The 16449-nt window shown below is 54.7% G+C and overlaps 1 protein-coding gene across 8 annotated transcripts in view; it reads right to left on the bottom strand.

Annotated features, from left to right (window-relative positions):
* Positions 1-349: 349 nt before the first annotated feature.
* DYSF (dysferlin) overlaps positions 350-16449 on the bottom strand; it is a 109279-nt gene continuing 93179 nt past the window's right edge. For all 8 annotated transcript variants that reach the window (XM_064448789.1, XM_064448787.1, XM_064448788.1 and 5 more), the window contains 5 exons: positions 12121-12220; positions 10256-10434; positions 9448-9557; positions 8960-9107; positions 350-614 (listed from right to left, as the gene is read on the bottom strand). In XM_064448789.1, the coding sequence (XP_064304859.1) occupies positions 576-614; positions 8960-9107; positions 9448-9557; positions 10256-10434; positions 12121-12220 (576 nt within the window). In that variant the 3' untranslated portion in view covers positions 350-575. The remainder of the gene's footprint in view (positions 615-8959; positions 9108-9447; positions 9558-10255; positions 10435-12120; positions 12221-16449) is intronic.

The raw sequence follows: 16449 nt of genomic DNA, 5'->3' as shown, positions 1-16449 counted from the left end.
CTGTGCAGCACATTTCACCTCCAGTAGACTTTGTACATATATATAAAACTGGTAATAGGCGTTGCACGGCGAAGGAAAACTGAGGCGTGCTCGGAGCGCGAAGAAAAGCGTGCTCAGAACAGGAGAGATTTGGCTTCCACGTGCTGCTCACGCCAGCGGCCCGCGACTGCTCCGCCAAGGTCTGCACCGCGTCTGCACGCTCGCGGGCTGCACCTGAGAAGGTCCTTCCCCCCACCCCCACCCCCACCCCCTTCAGTTTTGCACTGGTATTCAAGCTTTACAAATCAGAGCAGCTTAACAAAAACAGAAAAACCCAAACACCCCCAAAAGAAGGAGACAGGCAAGGAAGTAAAATGAGAAATATTTCAGAGCAGGTATTGTTTACGTGCTGCAGGTGGGCTCCCGCATACTGCATCAGGGTAAGCTGTATCTTCATTTTGGCAGCAGCCTAGGGTCTGAGAGAGGCTGTTCCTTCTCTGTCTCCATCTGCTGATGTGATCCAGTGCAGAGCTGCAGCTGCTTTCCAAAACCCCCCCGGCAGGCACCAGACCTTTCAGGTGTTTTCCAGCGCAGCTTCAGTTGAAAGGCTTCACCAGTTTCATAGCAGCGTAGTTCTAGAGGGACGGAAAAACAAGGGAAGGAAAAGCTGGTGTGAGGCGGGTACAGCCGGGCGGCACGTGGAGGTCAAAGCGCTTTCTGACCTCCACCCTTCCCATCCTCGCCTCCTGCTCCTGCTCCCTTGCACCAGCAGCAGAGAGGTGAGAGAAGAGGAGCACAGCAACCGCCGTCTCCCCGTCCTGTTCCTGCCAGCTGTATTTTTGCATCCCCACACCGGAGAGGGAAGGTGCCGAAGAGGCCGTGGCACAGAACCGCAGACGGGGCTGCAGACGTGGGGAAAAAAGCGCATCCCCGCTAGCGAGGGTGGTAGAAAGCCCAAGACACATGAGAAAATGGGTCTTGCCTTCTTCCAGGAGAGGCTACTGGTCGCAAGCGCCAAGAAGTGAGCAGCGGGAGTCACTTCTAGTCTTTGATTGCTCCTTGCACGGATTTTTAAGATAAATTTCCCCCTCCTCATACCCACGTGAGAATTCTGGCACCTCCCCACCAGCACCATGCCAGCGCCCACATGCCTTCTTGCAGGTGAGGAGACACGTCCAGCTCTGCTGAGCTGCTCCAGCCTCCCCCTCCCCCCGGGATGCCGGCGCCCCTTCCCCTCCACCCTCTCTTTGTGCCGCTCCCCCGCAAACCCTGAGGCTGTATTCACTACCCAAGCCCTGACCTTGCATCCTTATGGCTCCTTCTCCCCACGATCCCCCCAAAACTGGAGCCCTCATCTGCTCTGCCTGTTGCGTTGGACCCCTTGGGAACGGGCCCTGGCCCCCCAAGCAGCCACCAAGATGTGCCATGACGTTTTTTGGAGAGCTTTGCTCCCCACGGGCCAAAACGTGCGCCCAGGATCATGCCAGCGGTTGGTCGGAACAGCAAGAGGGTGGTTCTCGAGCCCTGCCCCACCCGATTTAGTTTCTTAGTACAAACCTGGCCCGCAGGTCCAAGGACTGTCTGCAGAGACTCTGCCAAAGGCAATCAAGAAAGGCAAACCTATTGCTGAATCTTTTTTCCCTGCCTCGTCTGCACCCCTTAACGCCTCCGCCGCCTGCTTCAGCACCAGCATTTGGGGAGGGTTTCGCTCCTAAGGGCAGACACCCCAGGCAAGACCTTCCTCTGCCTGTCTCTGGGATCTCTGCTGTCCCTGTTATTGCGCGGCGAAGTACGGGGCTGCCCCGGAGAATGAGGTGTCGCGGTATTTTGGCTTATGATACGCGCAATTCCTTCCCTGGCAGAAGGTGCCAGCGCCGGGAAAAAGAATAAGCGGCGTAAAGGCTGCTTATCGAGGCCGCAGTGAAAATACAGGCGAAGGCGGGTGCTTAGGTTGTTTGGAAAGAGCTATATTTAAAGTAGCTCTGATTCAAACCCCCTCGACCACATACTCGCCCATTTGGAAGTCCCTCCCAAGCATATTGAATTTAATTGGTACAGGATGTTCTATCACTCTGTCACTTTCAAAAAACAACTCTGGAAACAAAGCCTAATGCCAGTTACCAGCAAGGTCTTTGGAAGAACGGGGGAAAAGAAGAAAAACAGAAAGAATACACAACAGGAGTAAAGTCTGACCAAAGGCATCTTGATAAATTACAACGCGTAGCAAATTATAAGGCAGTTTGCCAGCTGAGGATTTCTAATAATGCCATAAATCAAACAAGCAAAGTTAGAGCAGTTTACCAGAAGTCGTTAGAAAAGCCTCCAGTGACATATAACCTTCGAATTAATTACCCATCCATTTGTCTTTCAGAGTCTATCCTCCAAAACGCTCCTATTTTTTATGATTTGACTGGTTGCGATCTGGAGGGTAGCACGTTTTCTGTCCAGCTATGAATTTGCATTAACCAAGTGTTGAAAGGCAAGCAGGATTATCAGTCAGCACAGAAAGCGAGCCGTAATTAGAATTAATGGCAATGGAAGCAACGCTGGGCCCGCAGAACACAAACAGAGCTTTAAAAGGTAGTAAACATTTTCATGGTGCTGCAAAGCGCAGCTGACTCCAGCTGGAAGGAGCATTACATCTTTCTATGGTGGTGGCCACTAAAATCTTTACAATAATCACTGATTCAGGGAGATAACTTCGCCGCAGTGTTCCCTACACGCTACAGATCCAGAAGCCCAGGCTGGACCTTTATAACCTTTTCTTCTGCCCCTGTTTCTAGCCCAAGACTTTCACTCAGCCGTTCCCACAGCAGAAGGCAGAGCTCCTCTCAGCTGTGGCAACGTCAGATGAAAAGTCCATCAGAGTCGCTGGGCCTTTCCAAAAAGCCCCACGGCGTGCCCCAAATGAGCACTGCTGGACAGGAGTATGGGGTGCAGCTAGAGCATGTCTTGTAGAAAGGCGTTCGGTCTCGATGCGTGGACGACTCGAGCAACGATGAATTTACCGCGGCCTTTGCCTAACGGTTCCAATGGCTCGTTACTCTTCGTCTCAAAAATTGGCATCCTATTTCCACTGGAAGAGTCCCTCTAAATTCCAGCATCCAGCTACTGGATCTCATTATACTTTCGCCTGTTGTTTAAGGAGTCTTCTGATGTCAATTTAAATCTAAGGACCGTCTGAGGAAATCGTATAGGAAATACCCAGGGAACGCTGTTCCCGGAGTCGCAGCTTGTACAGACCGTAATGACAACCACTCTGCGCAGAAAGCTAAGGCAAACCAGCGAGTAATCCGACACTAAGACTGGGTGGAAAAGCCCAAGTTTAAAAAAAATGAACCTCAGAATATCAGATTTTCAACATTTTTTTCCCCATTTTTGTAAAACTAGACAACTTCTTTTATGGAAATTTGCAATACCATGCAGTTTTCCACCCAAAACCAAAAGGCTTTTCAGCTGGAAATGGCCTCTCACCCACTAAAATGAGTTGCTCTGTAAACAGCTGCGCTAATGATGACTGATTTCTTATGGACTTGTGCCTGACTTTCCCATACTGCAGTGCTCCCAGCTCCCCATGGGTCCCGACAAACCTCCCCTTCGTCCTGAAGCACTTCCAGACCCTTCCCCACTCCTGCAGGTCTCCTCCTGCTCCTTCCAGGGACCCCAGATCCCACCGGGGCAGCCAGGGCACATTCCCTGGCTGGGAAACCATGGCTGGTTGCACAAAGCTCTCCTGGGAAGGGGACTTTGAAGAGGCCTGAGAGGAGGAATGGGAAGGTCTTTGTTCCAGCCCATGATCGATCTCACATACTCTGTGCCCTGAGGATGGGGGAAGCACAAAGGCACCGCGTCGTCAAAGGGTTCTGGTCCCCTGAAGTAGCTCTAAAGGCATAGATGTTTCGCAGAACATTTGCATATGATATTTTAGAATATTTTGTTTCTCACACCATTGGGAAAATACTTCCCTGGGGTGTACAGCACCTCTGGACGGATATTCTGAACAAGACCAAGGCATCAGCTTCACTTTCACTGAAAAGCCTGAACCACCGTTTTTGGGCACTATTGTTGGGAACCGCAGGCAACCCGTCACCATTTCGGGTGGAAGCACACGGCTTTCGAATGGGACATTTGCTCTCACTCTCCAGCTACTCTGACCACAAAGCCGGGGCTGTGGTTGGAAGCTTTCAGCACTATATGGGCAACAGGAATAAATTGGGAAAAAATCCCATTTCTGTACCGAGAGCCAGTGGAAATGCCCTGGGTTCATTTTCAGGTGAGATTCCTGCCTGTCTGGGCTGGAGGGTGACCTATGCAGGGCTAGCTTAGCTCACGGGACCATGAGTTTCCCAGGGCATATTGTGGATACATATTTCTCAGGTAAAAGATAGCCTCCTTCGGTGTCTCGGGCAGACACCGAACAAGACAAGATTTGGAGCCAGTGCTTAGACTTCTCTGGCAGCATCTGGTGTACGGTACACCACACTCCCAGGTGGAGAGGCTGTATGCAGGCAGGGCTCTCAGGCTGCAGGCAGGGCTCTCAGGCTGCAGGCAGGGCACTCATGCTGCAGGCAGGGCTCTCAGGCTGCAGGCAGGGCTCTCATGCTGCAGGCAGGGCACTCAGGCTGCAGGCAGGGCACTCATGCTGCAGGCAGGGCTCTCAGGCTGCAGGCAGGGCTCTCAGGCTGCAGGCAGGGCACTCATGCTGCAGGCAGGGCTCTCATGCTGCAGGCAGGGCTCTCAGGCTGCAGGCAGGGCACTCATGCTGCAGGCAGGGCTCTCAGGCTGCAGGCAGGGCTCTCATGCTGCAGGCAGGGCTCTCATGCTGCAGGCAGGGCTCTCAGGCTGCAGGCAGGGCACTCATGCTGCAGGCAGGGCTCTCATGCTGCAGGCAGGGCACTCATGCTGCAGGCAGGGCTCTCATGCTGCAGGCAGGGCTCTCAGGCTGCAGGCAGGGCACTCATGCTGCAGGCAGGGCTCTCATGCTGCAGGCAGGGCTCTCAGGCTGCAGGCAGGGCACTCATGCTGCAGGCAGGGCTCTCAGGCTGCAGGCAGGGCACTCATGCTGCAGGCAGGGCACTCAGGCTGCAGGCAGGGCTCTCAGGCTCAGGCAGGGCACTCATGCTGCAGGCAGGGCTCTCATGCTGCAGGCAGGGCTCTCAGGCTGCAGGCAGGGCTCTCATGCTGCAGGCAGGGCACTCATGCTGCAGGCAGGGCTCTCATGCTGCAGGCAGGGCACTCAGGCTGCAGGCAGGGCACTCATGCTGCAGGCAGGGCTCTCAGGCTGCAGGCAGGGCACTCAGGCTGCAGGCAGGGCACTCAGGCTGCAGGCAGGGCTCTCAGGCTGCAGGCAGGGCACTCATGCTGCAGGCAGGGCACTCATGCTGCAGGCAGGGCTCTCAGGCTGCAGGCAGGGCTCTCAGGCTGCAGGCAGGGCACTCATGCTGCAGGCAGGGCACTCAGGCTGCAGGCAGGGCACTCATGCTGCAGGCAGGGCTCTCAGGCTGCAGGCAGGGCTCTCATGCTGCAGGCAGGGCTCTCAGGCTGCAGGCAGGGCTCTCAGGCTGCAGGCAGGGCACTCATGCTGCAGGCAGGGCACTCATGCTGCAGGCAGGGCACTCAGGCTGCAGGCAGGGCACTCATGCTGCAGGCAGGGCACTCAGGCTGAAGGCAGGGCACTCATGCTGCAGGCAGGGCTCTCAGGCTGCAGGCAGGGCTCTCATGCTGCAGGCAGGGCTCTCAGGCTGCAGGCAGGGCTCTCAGGCTGCAGGCAGGGCACTCATGCTGCAGGCAGGGCACTCAGGCTGCAGGCAGGGCTCTCATGCTGCAGGCAGGGCTCTCAGGCTGCAGGCAGGGCTCTCATGCTGCAGGCAGGGCTCTCATGCTGCAGGCAGGGCACTCAGGCTGCAGGCAGGGCACTCATGCTGCAGGCAGGGCACTCATGCTGCAGGCAGGGCTCTCAGGCTGCAGGCAGGGCACTCATGCTGCAGGCAGGGCTCTCAGGCTGCAGGCAGGGCACTCATGCTGCAGGCAGGGCACTCATGCTGCAGGCAGGGCTCTCAGGCTGCAGGCAGGGCTCTCAGGCTGCAGGCAGGGCTCTCATGCTGCAGGCAGGGCTCTCAGGCTGCAGGCAGGGCACTCATGCTGCAGGCAGGGCACTCATGCTGCAGGCAGGGCTCTCAGGCTGCAGGCAGGGCACTCATGCTGCAGGCAGGGCTCTCAGGCTGCAGGCAGGGCACTCATGCTGCAGGCAGGGCACTCATGCTGCAGGCAGGGCTCTCAGGCTGCAGGCAGGGCACTCAGGCTGCAGGCAGGGCTCTCAGGCTGCAGGCAGGGCACTCAGGCTGCAGGCAGGGCACTCATGCTGCAGGCAGGGCTCTCAGGCTGCAGGCAGGGCACTCAGGCTGCAGGCAGGGTACTCATGCTGCAGGCAGGGCTCTCATGCTGCAGGCAGGGCACTCATGCTGCAGGCAGGGCTCTCAGGCTGCAGGCAGGGCACTCATGCTGCAGGCAGGGCACTCATGCTGCAGGCAGGGCTCTCAGGCTGCAGGCAGGGCACTCAGGCTGCAGGCAGGGCTCTCAGGCTGCAGGCAGGGCACTCATGCTGCAGGCAGGGCTCTCAGGCTGCAGGCAGGGCACTCAGGCTGCAGGCAGGGCTCTCATGCTGCAGGCAGGGCACTCATGCTGCAGGCAGGGCACTCAGGCTGCAGGCAGGGCTCTCATGCTGCAGGCAGGGCTCTCAGGCTGCAGGCAGGGCTCTCATGCTGCAGGCAGGGCTCTCAGGCTGCAGGCAGGGCACTCAGGCTGCAGGCAGGGCTCTCATGCTGCAGGCAGGGCTCTCAGGCTGCAGGCAGGGCTCTCAGGCTGCAGGCAGGGCACTCATGCTGCAGGCAGTGCCCAAGGCTGCTGCTGAGCCCCAGACCAGCTGCTGAGAAGCAAAGACTGGGAGACCCCTGGGGTCCCCGCGGAGGTCCCAGCAAGCAGAAAGCTGTGGAAGAGCTCTTCGTGCAAGGCCATAGCAAAAAGGGCAACGGACGCAGGATAAGAGTAATTTCACCTCTCTATACACCCACTAGCATCCCTGTATCCCTGTCCCTTACGCTCTGCCTGCTCAGACCGACGGCCCCCATGCCCTAACAGCATTCCCTTGAGGATTCCCCCCCACCCCCACCCCTTTGCCCGGGGTGAGGGGGGCAGGACACACACAAATCCCTCCACCTGCAGCGCGGGACCCCGAAACTGCATGCGCAGTGGCACGGTCACACATACAGTGCTAAATGCAGCAAGGCCCTTACTTTAAAGGGGACCTGGTGGTGCTCCCGGCACACGGATCAGAACAGAAGTGAGGGGAGATTGTTTTTCCTTGCATTTAATCAGGGGCGTAATGGTGAGCCCTGCCAAAGGTCGGGATGCCAGGGGCATCCTTCATAGCAAACCACCGCCAGCGCGATTGCCAGATTTAGTGCCTGATGAAACGGGAAAGGAACTAAATCTCCAAGCAGATACAGAACCAGGGACCTCAAAAATCTAGGGGAAGCTGGCCAAGAACACAAAAACAGAAAAATTCCATGAAACATGGCCTTACTTTTTCAAAATACGACTAAAAATTGAGCCGACCAAAATGAAATTAAATACAACAACATTTAGCTAGGAAACAGGGAAAAATCCCAAGTAATAATGAGGGTAAATCAATATTTATAGTTTGAGGATTTTTTCTTCTCTCAGCATTGTTTTTGTATGATACCACTGGCACGAATGCAAAGCCACTTGCATCTTCAGGGAAACGCTGAGTTCTTGGTCGAAAAGGCTTGGTTTCTGCTACTTGACATAAAGAGGAGTCTCCAGGAGTGGCTCTGAGTACAGGGCAGGGAGGAGGCGATGCAGCACAAATCTGCGCTTGCACCATTATTTCCTCCTTCGTACTACTTAGCACCTCTGGAATCGTTTCTCCAGCAGGACAAGTATCCCAGCCCTTCCCATGGATACGAGGATATAGAGATGGGGAGAGCCATGATCTAATCCCATCCACTTTTTTCTCGACGGGAACGACCGAGCATGCACGACTTCAAATCATCTGAAAGTGATTACGATGGCGAGAAGAAATTCCACACCTCGCTTTTCGGTTGCACATTGCAAGCACACAAAGCCATCTGCAAAAGGCAGCCGCATTCTCTCACATGAAGTTATAAATTACCCCAGTGAGTTCTTTTCTTTAAAAAAAAAAAAAAAATCATATACAAGAAGCAGAATTTGTTAAGTGCTGGAAAGAGAGAGGCGGGTCATTTTTCTTATCAGTCTGGGAGGAGGGGAAATGGCATCCAAGAGCCAGCGTGAATTATTCCAGTGTAGAAACAGAGGAGGATACAAAAACCCACCCCAAGCCAAATTGGAAGGCCAGGGCTCCATTATTTATTTATTTTGTTTTGCCAGTGGAACTGACAGTAAGGCAAGAAAAAGCCACTTTCTTGATTAATGAGGTGAAAACTCTCCCCCTCGTTTCAGACGTTACATTGGTATGAAGTGCTCCAAGCCCTGATAACGAGGGACGGGGGCTGCCCGAACACCTACAGACTCCCCCCGCATCTTTAAACAGTTACAGACCGACACGGTTGTTGCCGCTGCTCAGCCCTGCGGGGTGGCTGCACCGCCAACGAGGCCGCGTGTTCGCCGGGGGTTTTCCCACCAGCCCCGCTGCCTCCGACACCAGCCGCTCGAACCTCGTTAAAAACAATCAATTAACCCCAGCGTCGCCGGACGTGAGCTGAAACGCGGGCGCAAGGACGCGAGCGCCTCGCTGTGAGCCTGCGGCAGAGACCAGAAACAGCTCTGGTTTTTGACCCGTCCTCGTCCAAGAGGTTGTTCCTCGGGGACCAGCACGGGACCCTGCAGCCACGTGCACCGGGACCGCCCCTGTCAGCCACAGACCTCGGGGAACGCCTAAGACCTTGGTCAGCCCCCCCGTCCCCTCCCGCGCCCGTCGTACCGGGAAGGCGTAGATGAAGATCCCCAGGAAGAGCAGCAAAACGAAGAGCACGATGGCCAGGATAACCACCCACTTGTACCGCCTCCACAGGATGTACTTCAGGGTCTTGTACGGGGAGGTGAACCACAGGAAGGAGGTCTCTGGGCGCCTGGAGCCAAACAAAGTTGAGGTCACTCCTGAGTCTCACCCTCCTGGATCCCCAACCCCATGGGCACACCCCGCTGTAACAAGCTGGCTGCTCACCCTGCAAACCCACCTCCCTCCGGGTGGACCGTGTCAAATGCCCTCCGTGGTGGTCCGCACCAGCCTCCCAGCCACCCTGCACAGTCTCAGCTTGTGCTGCCTGAGCTTCAGCTGGTCAGAAACGGGGCCTACACAGGAGCAAACCCGTTGCAGGCGGCAGACCTCAAACTGGGAACCCGGATTTTCAATTTACTCCTTGAGAACTCGGTGCCCCGGTGGTTATTTTCCATCCAAGGTGCACTTACTTGGGGTCTTCCAGCTTGGGGTTCATATTTGGCTCATCCCGACCCATGCCAGCTGGCCGCTCTTCATGCTCTTGTTCTGCCACAATTTCCAGAGTCATTTCCAATTTGCCCTGTGTGGGTTAAACAAAAACAAGCTTATAAACAAAAGAAAAAGAAAAGAGAGGTGAGAAACGAGTGTATGATGCAAAATAGTGACTGGGGAAGGAAAAACTGCTTTGAGGGTAACCCAACTACTGCCAACAAAGACCATGAGGAACTCGGGGTGGATGTCATACAGATCCCGCACCTGCCCACGACAGTGTTCTCATGGGATACTCCCGGACATCTCAAACGGCACTGACACCCAAGTTTAGGCAGCCGACTCAGGGGTCTTTTGTTGAATGACTTAATTCACTGCCTGGACTCCTGTACCTGTATTGAACAGCGGCCAAAGGCTTGAACAGGAGCCCAGACACCTGCATTTAAATAGATCGGTCTGGCAGCTGAAACCTTTCCCTGGTACTTGTCACAACACCATGTCATTAAGAATAGATACGGTACAGAGTCAAGTTAGGTGGCACGTTCCAAACACCACAGCAAAAATCCCCCAGAACAAATTATTCCTTCTGAGCCATTTGCATGGCGCTGGACAAATCCTGGGAAGCATCCAGCTGACAAAAGCTGGTCCAGGTTGTAAAATTTGCAGCCCGGGACCACATTTCTTGCCCCAACCATGGCATCCTGCACATGCTTGGCCCAGCCACGTCCCTCCTCAATGCTCTGAGCGAGTCCCCCCCCCCCAAGAAAACATGTGGAGAGCCTGCCTTACCGCCAGGATCTTCTTCTGATCTTGCTCAGCAGCACAAGGCCACCATCCCTTGACAGTTTTCTGCTCAAAGAGTGACACAAAGCGACTTGAGGACAAGCTCTCATCTACCAGCTCTAAGGAGCACTTCTCGGCAGTCTTGGCAGGTTTGGGCATCCTGTTGAGATCCATCTGAATGGAGCCTGCAGGGAGGAACGTTACTGGGAAGGCACCTCGGTGTAACGGGTCCTTAAAACGTGGGTGGTTTCCCTGGAGAGATATTCACTGCGGCACCCTGCTGACCTCAGAGAGCCCGGGCAGACACCCACACACCAAGGGAGAGAGCAGGCTCCGGTGTAGCCCTATTTCCAAGCACAGCTCTAGCTTTAGCCACCAGCTCTTCCCAGGGCTCGAGCTCTCGGCAGCACCATTGCGCTTAGGAAGGCCTGAGCCACGAAGCCCTTCTAGAAGAGGCTGCAAAAATATCCGCTGACGTACACAGCGGTAACGCTGGATGATTTGCACTGAAGTCAACCAGGCAGGCCGAGATTTTTCTTGAAGACTAAGAGGTTGATGTGAAACTCAAATTGCACGTGCCCACAGCCCGGTCAGCGTAAGAGCGTTGGGCAGGAGGCTTGCAGATCTCCAGACAGGTTATTTGATTGCCCCACCCAGGTCAGTAACTGCAGCAGACTAAATACGAAGGCTACCCCACAAACCTGATAGCTTCCTTCGCAGAGTGATCCAGCAATCAGCACATTTATCTAGCCTTTAGGGGATCCGAGCTCAGTTCTCCAAGCATTAATTGAAAGTGCCTGTATTTAATTTACACTGCTACCCTAATTTACCTTATGGTTAGGAACGGCCAAGAACCTACTCAGGGTCTGCTCCTGTGGCTCAGCTGAGGGACAGCGGCGTTTTGTGAGCTCTGGACAATTCACCTACAGTTTCATGCCTGTATTTTAGCTTTTCTGTGAAGTGCTTTTGAGGTCCGTTGATGAAAAGTGCTTTACAAGAGCCAAAGACCACTTTTATTTGTTGGAATTTGCAAAAAAAGTTACGTTGGCAGTTAAGAGCTCATGACGTGCAGAGCCAGAGCTGGAAAGCACACCTTGGAGAGGTTATTGTGGCACTCAGCCTACATAATTAATCAAAGACAGGATTTAGAAGGATCCTGATCACATACTTCCTCAGTGAAGCTTTTGATGGTTGAAATTTCTTTAGTGGCAAGAAGAAAGGTAGACCAAGATCCAACCAAAAAACTTGTAATGCTGGAGCCTCCAGCTTCCACACAGATAATCTGCTGCACGGCTCTGCTCTCTTTCCTAGTAGAGGTTTTTGTTTTCACAGAATCCCAGAATGCCAGGCTGGGAGGGACCTCAGGGATCACCTAGTCCAACCTTTCTGGGAAGAGCCCAGCCTAAACAAGACGGCCCAGCACCTAGATTTCTGAGGATGATTAACGAGGCCAGCACTGAAAAAGGCAGGTGCTGGATCGAGCCGTGCTCATGTCTGAACATCCCAGGTCAAGCCCGTGGTGCTGCCTGGTGGTCTCAGCTCAAATACACAGTTGGGCCTGAAGAGCACATTTCAGCACGGCTCAGCTGAGCCACGGAGAACTGGGGCCTCCCTGGAAGGTGGTGGCCGGCTGGACTTGATGGTGCTCTCCGCATTACATCAGCCCACGAACAGGCTGCCGCAGGCTGAGACTGGAAATCTGCCTAATACAAACCACTTATCATCAGTCCTGAGCTTACGCTGACACTGAATCCTGTTCAGTGGCTTAAACTGGTCTTGTTGCACTTTCTTCATATCCTGAAAGGATTCAATAGCTTTTTCCTTTCTGTCTGCATCAGCAGGAACGGAGCCAAAAAGCTCTTCTGACTTACCCAAATAGTCATCAAAAGAGAACTTGTCATTGTCCCAGATCTGGAAGATAAGCTGCGGTGGAATCTTATTTTCTGTCTTGTCCAAGCTCCAGAAGTGCTCCTGAAATCACACCAGAAAAGAAGCCAAGGGAAAATAAAACGCTTGTTAGCAGAAGTGGGCAGAGAGCCTGGCTACTCCTGCCTCGCAGCAGCAGAAATCCGTAGCGTAACTGCCCTCGCTGTGTCCTCCTGCGGTTCGGAGGGGCCGGAGCCGGAGGACAGCGCTGGCTCTGACCCGTTCTTGGACAAGGACGCTCAGGGGAACACCCAAGATGCTTCTCCAAGCTGAGCTGGTATCAATTCGTGCCTTAATTTAGTGACAATATTCTAGCACAAAGGCACCATGAGCTTGCAAATAGGACCTTTTGGAGTGGCAGCATCACGGGTACGAGATTTAGGTGAGGGTGGCTCTCCAAGGTGGCGAGAGCAACGAGTGTTGAGTGCCAGTGCTGCCAAACTTCGCCTTCATCTTAACCAAAGGAAAAAAATATAGGAATAACACTTAAATTAGCACTTATGGCAGGCAATTCAAATACATCCCCTTCCCTCCTGCTCATCTGCCACCCCAGCTCTGCCAGCAGCCAGAGCCCGGCACAAGCCCGGGCCCACCACTGCTGATCTGCTGCCTGCCCTGGTGTAAGCAGTTGTGTGCAGCTGGCCAAGGTGCGACCTGCAGACACCCCGCGCCTGCAGGCAGCCTGGGGCGCTCACGTTTACTGACTAAATATGAATATGTAAAGAAAGAGGCTGGTGCTGTCACAGCAGCTCACGGTGGGGTGGGCTCCTCGGTTCTCAAATGACTGTGTTCGCCGTTTCGGCACATCTCCCAGGTTTTCATTCTCAGGACAGGTGAACGCTAGAGTTGGCCGTGGTATGCCAGTACATCTGCTGCTGCTATCGCACCGGGCTGCTGCCAAGCTACACGATGTGCTTGCCGTGCCTACTACTACGGCCAAGTTCAAGAAAGGACGGATTCAGAGCTCCAGCAAGCCACGATGGCCAGAGCCCGGCTCCCTGTACCACCAGTTGAGCGGCGCCGCTGTGGCACTCGGTTTCAGTCCTTACAACGTGACATCTGTCGCTGTCCACAAGCCCTTCTCATTTCTATTAGATGGGAGATACTTTTGCCTGCTCCCTGCCACTAGAGCTGCTGTGACACCCTGTGGAAAGGTTTAGCAGCGGTCCCAGAAGGCTGTTTGCAAAGCACCTAGAGTGAAAATTACACCATGAGCATCCCCCGCGATTATCATCTTTTACCAAGCCCCTGCGCAGCGCAGGAGCCGTCATTCCCCAGTTCTGCAAGCTGACCACAGTAATAAGGACTAGCCGCTGCCTGGGGGGCAGCACCCGTACGGGAGCTCGGCAATAGGATGAGGCAGCCGTCTCTGCTTTCTGGAGAGGAGATGATTTACAGAACGCTCTCCCGCGGGACGTTCGCGGCTGCAGCCGCCCGGTTGCTGCAGTGGGTAGGTCAGCAGCATGGCCGATGGGCTGCCTTCTGCATAGTCAGGCCAGCGCTCCCCCAAAAGCCAGTGGAGGGGAGCACTTAAATCAGATTCGCTAACAAGGAGGGTTTGAATCCCGTTACTGGGACAATGACCTTGCGGCCACATCATTGTAATATCTGGTGGATACGCGCCCACGCCACAAGACCTGTTATTTATGTGGTTGCAACCGGCAATATTTCCCAACAGGGATCTAATACCGCTTTTGGGATGCCACAAGATGCCTGAGAGTTAGGACTAAGCAGTGTGTTAGGACAGAAGGAGAGAGACAGAGGCGCACACAAAGCAGAGGTCCTGTTATTTCTGGCTCCAGCCAACGCCTGCACAGAGGAGGCAGAGTCGGGACCGGTGCCTACTGACAGCCAGGCTCAGAGGTGTGTCCTGTGGGCAATGCCTCCTGCCGCGCCCCCACAACATGTCAGTATCATAAACGGAACAGATTTAATTAAAACCAGGAAACTTCAGCATTATTCATGACACATACGTAGCACCATAAATCCACGGCGGTGGCTACAAGACTCTGATTCATTATATCGTGCAATATTAAAAAAAAAGGGGGGGAAAAAAGAATGTGTCACACTCCATAAGAACATAAATATTCAAGCAGGGAAACTGTGGGCACTTAAATCCCATTGAAACTGGTTTCACTTTAAGAGATCACCCTGGACGGTCGTATTTCAATTTAGCTCCATTCTCCGCCTTGCTTTGGAAAAACACGCCAGCATTTTTGCAATGGAGCATTTTATTTATGCATTTTAAATATTTTATAATCTAGAAAAATAAAATAAAGTCAATGGAAACTTCCATCTCTCCCCCTCTGCTCACTGCAATGTATTAAAATGTATGTTTATCCAAGGGGGGATGGACGGACTTGTTTTCCCAGTGAAAGAAATTTTAAATTAAAACTGCTAAAAGGGGAAAGAGCTTATGGTGATTCTTCCCCTTCCATGTATTGGTTGGGTCCTGCACTGCGGAAGGGTTGTTAGGCATCCAGAGGAGAAAGCCCCCAGGAACCACGTACCCACGCTTAAAGACGGCGGCCAGATGACCTCCCCATGGGCTGGGAAGGCTCACGTGGGGCCGGCGAGGTGGAGGAAGAGCCACCTCCCATGGTGCGCACCTCAGCGAGACACCACGGGCTCCTTCCCACGGCCCCTCGCTGGGGCAACTCAGGCACCCCCGTCCATGCCCAGCTCGGGAGAGGATGACACGTGTCCCGCAGGTGCCTCTCCAGCGATACCTAACGTCCCGGGCTCGGGGGGCTGATTTCCCCACAGCGGCATTTGTCAGGCGCGTCCATGCTCCAAGAGCATCACTGCGCTGCTGCCTGGGTTGCGGCCCCTCTCCAGGCACACGTCGGACCTTCTCTTTGCACCGTCCCATCCACCTGGAGTGGAACGTGAGCAAAACCTAGCACCTGAGCAGCCCCTCTGCGGGGGAGCTGCGGTCCCGGCAGCTCTGCTCTCTGGCAAAGGTGCTGCGGGCTGGAAAACCCAGTCCTGCGAGCGCCCAGGTGGGGAAACAGCTGGAACCAGGAAAAAAAGACCCAAATTACTGCCCCAGTCTCTGAGCGGCCGCAGCAATCCCCCTCCTCTTTGTGGGCTCCTTCCCCATCTGTGACGCCGGCCGAGCTCTCCCAGGACGGGAGGAGAGCACCTCGAACCCAGCTCCGAGCCTGCAGGTGCTGCAGTGCCTTACGCTTGTCTCCCACGCAGCACAGCACAACCGGGTAAGTGTGTCCCGGGACTGACCACGCAGCTGCTGGCGAACGTACGGGGCTCTGGCTTCCCGCCGTCCCTCCTCCCCGTTGCAATGCCCACGCGCTTGCCCCTACTCAAAGCGAACAAAAGCCATGCCCTGGCCAGGGGGATGCTCGCCGCACCCCCTTGCCTCCCCAGCACCACTTTGACCCCGGAGAGCAAAGCCCTGGCTTGCTGGGGGCTCCCTGCCGGACGGAGGATGACTGAGGCAGGATTTGACCCTTTCCGGGTGGCAATGTGGAGCTCGTACAGCGCTAGCACGAGCTGCACAGCTTTGGCCTTTCCTGCGGAAAAACGCTGTAAATGTGGTTTGGCTGGTGGCGAAGCTTTGCTCCTCAGAGCCCCGCGAAGCTGGGGACACGGCACAGCAGAGCTGTAAGGGCAGGCTGGGGAAGGGGGAACTTGATGCTGAGCTAAGTTTATGGGTCCATTTCAAGGCAGTGTGAAATTTGCCTCCATGATTAAATCTAGCTACGAAAGTTCACTATAAAAACAAGCCAAGGCAAGAAATTTATTTCCTAGCCTTTTGCAAGACATGGGAAGGAAGGGGGCTTGAATTATTGTTTGGGGGTTTGTTTTGCAGTGGGGGGGGGAGAGGGGAGGCTGGTGAATATTTTACGGTTGTGAATAATGCAGCAGGGGAGGCAGGAAAGAAAAATCAGCTCGTATCACTAGGGAAGTGTTGACAGGGCTGCATTTCTTCTGGGTTGCTTATGTGCTACGGAATACAAAGTAAGAAGCAACCATGGTTTTGCGGGGAGGCAGAGAGGTCCCAGCGTGTTCGCACCCGAGCAAGCCTGTCCTGCTTCAGCACGTGCATGTGGGAAAGCATCAGGTCCCTCATCCTGCAGCAGCTGGGGACCCCCAGCCACACTGGGGACCCCTCAGAGGTCAGCCAAGAAGAGCCTCTTCTCCTGCAGGAGCCAGGACAGGTTGTCCGGTGAGGCCACATCTGGGGGGCTGCATCCAGGTCTGGGCTTCCCAGGTCAAGAAGGGCAGGGAACTGCTGGAGAGAGGCCAGGGGA

The sequence above is a fragment of the Phalacrocorax carbo genome, chromosome 4, assembly GCF_963921805.1.
Source record: "Phalacrocorax carbo chromosome 4, bPhaCar2.1, whole genome shotgun sequence".
Lineage (NCBI taxonomy): Eukaryota > Metazoa > Chordata > Aves > Suliformes > Phalacrocoracidae > Phalacrocorax > Phalacrocorax carbo.
Note: the sequence above shows the minus strand (reverse complement) of the source record. Positions and strands in the feature narration are given on the sequence as shown.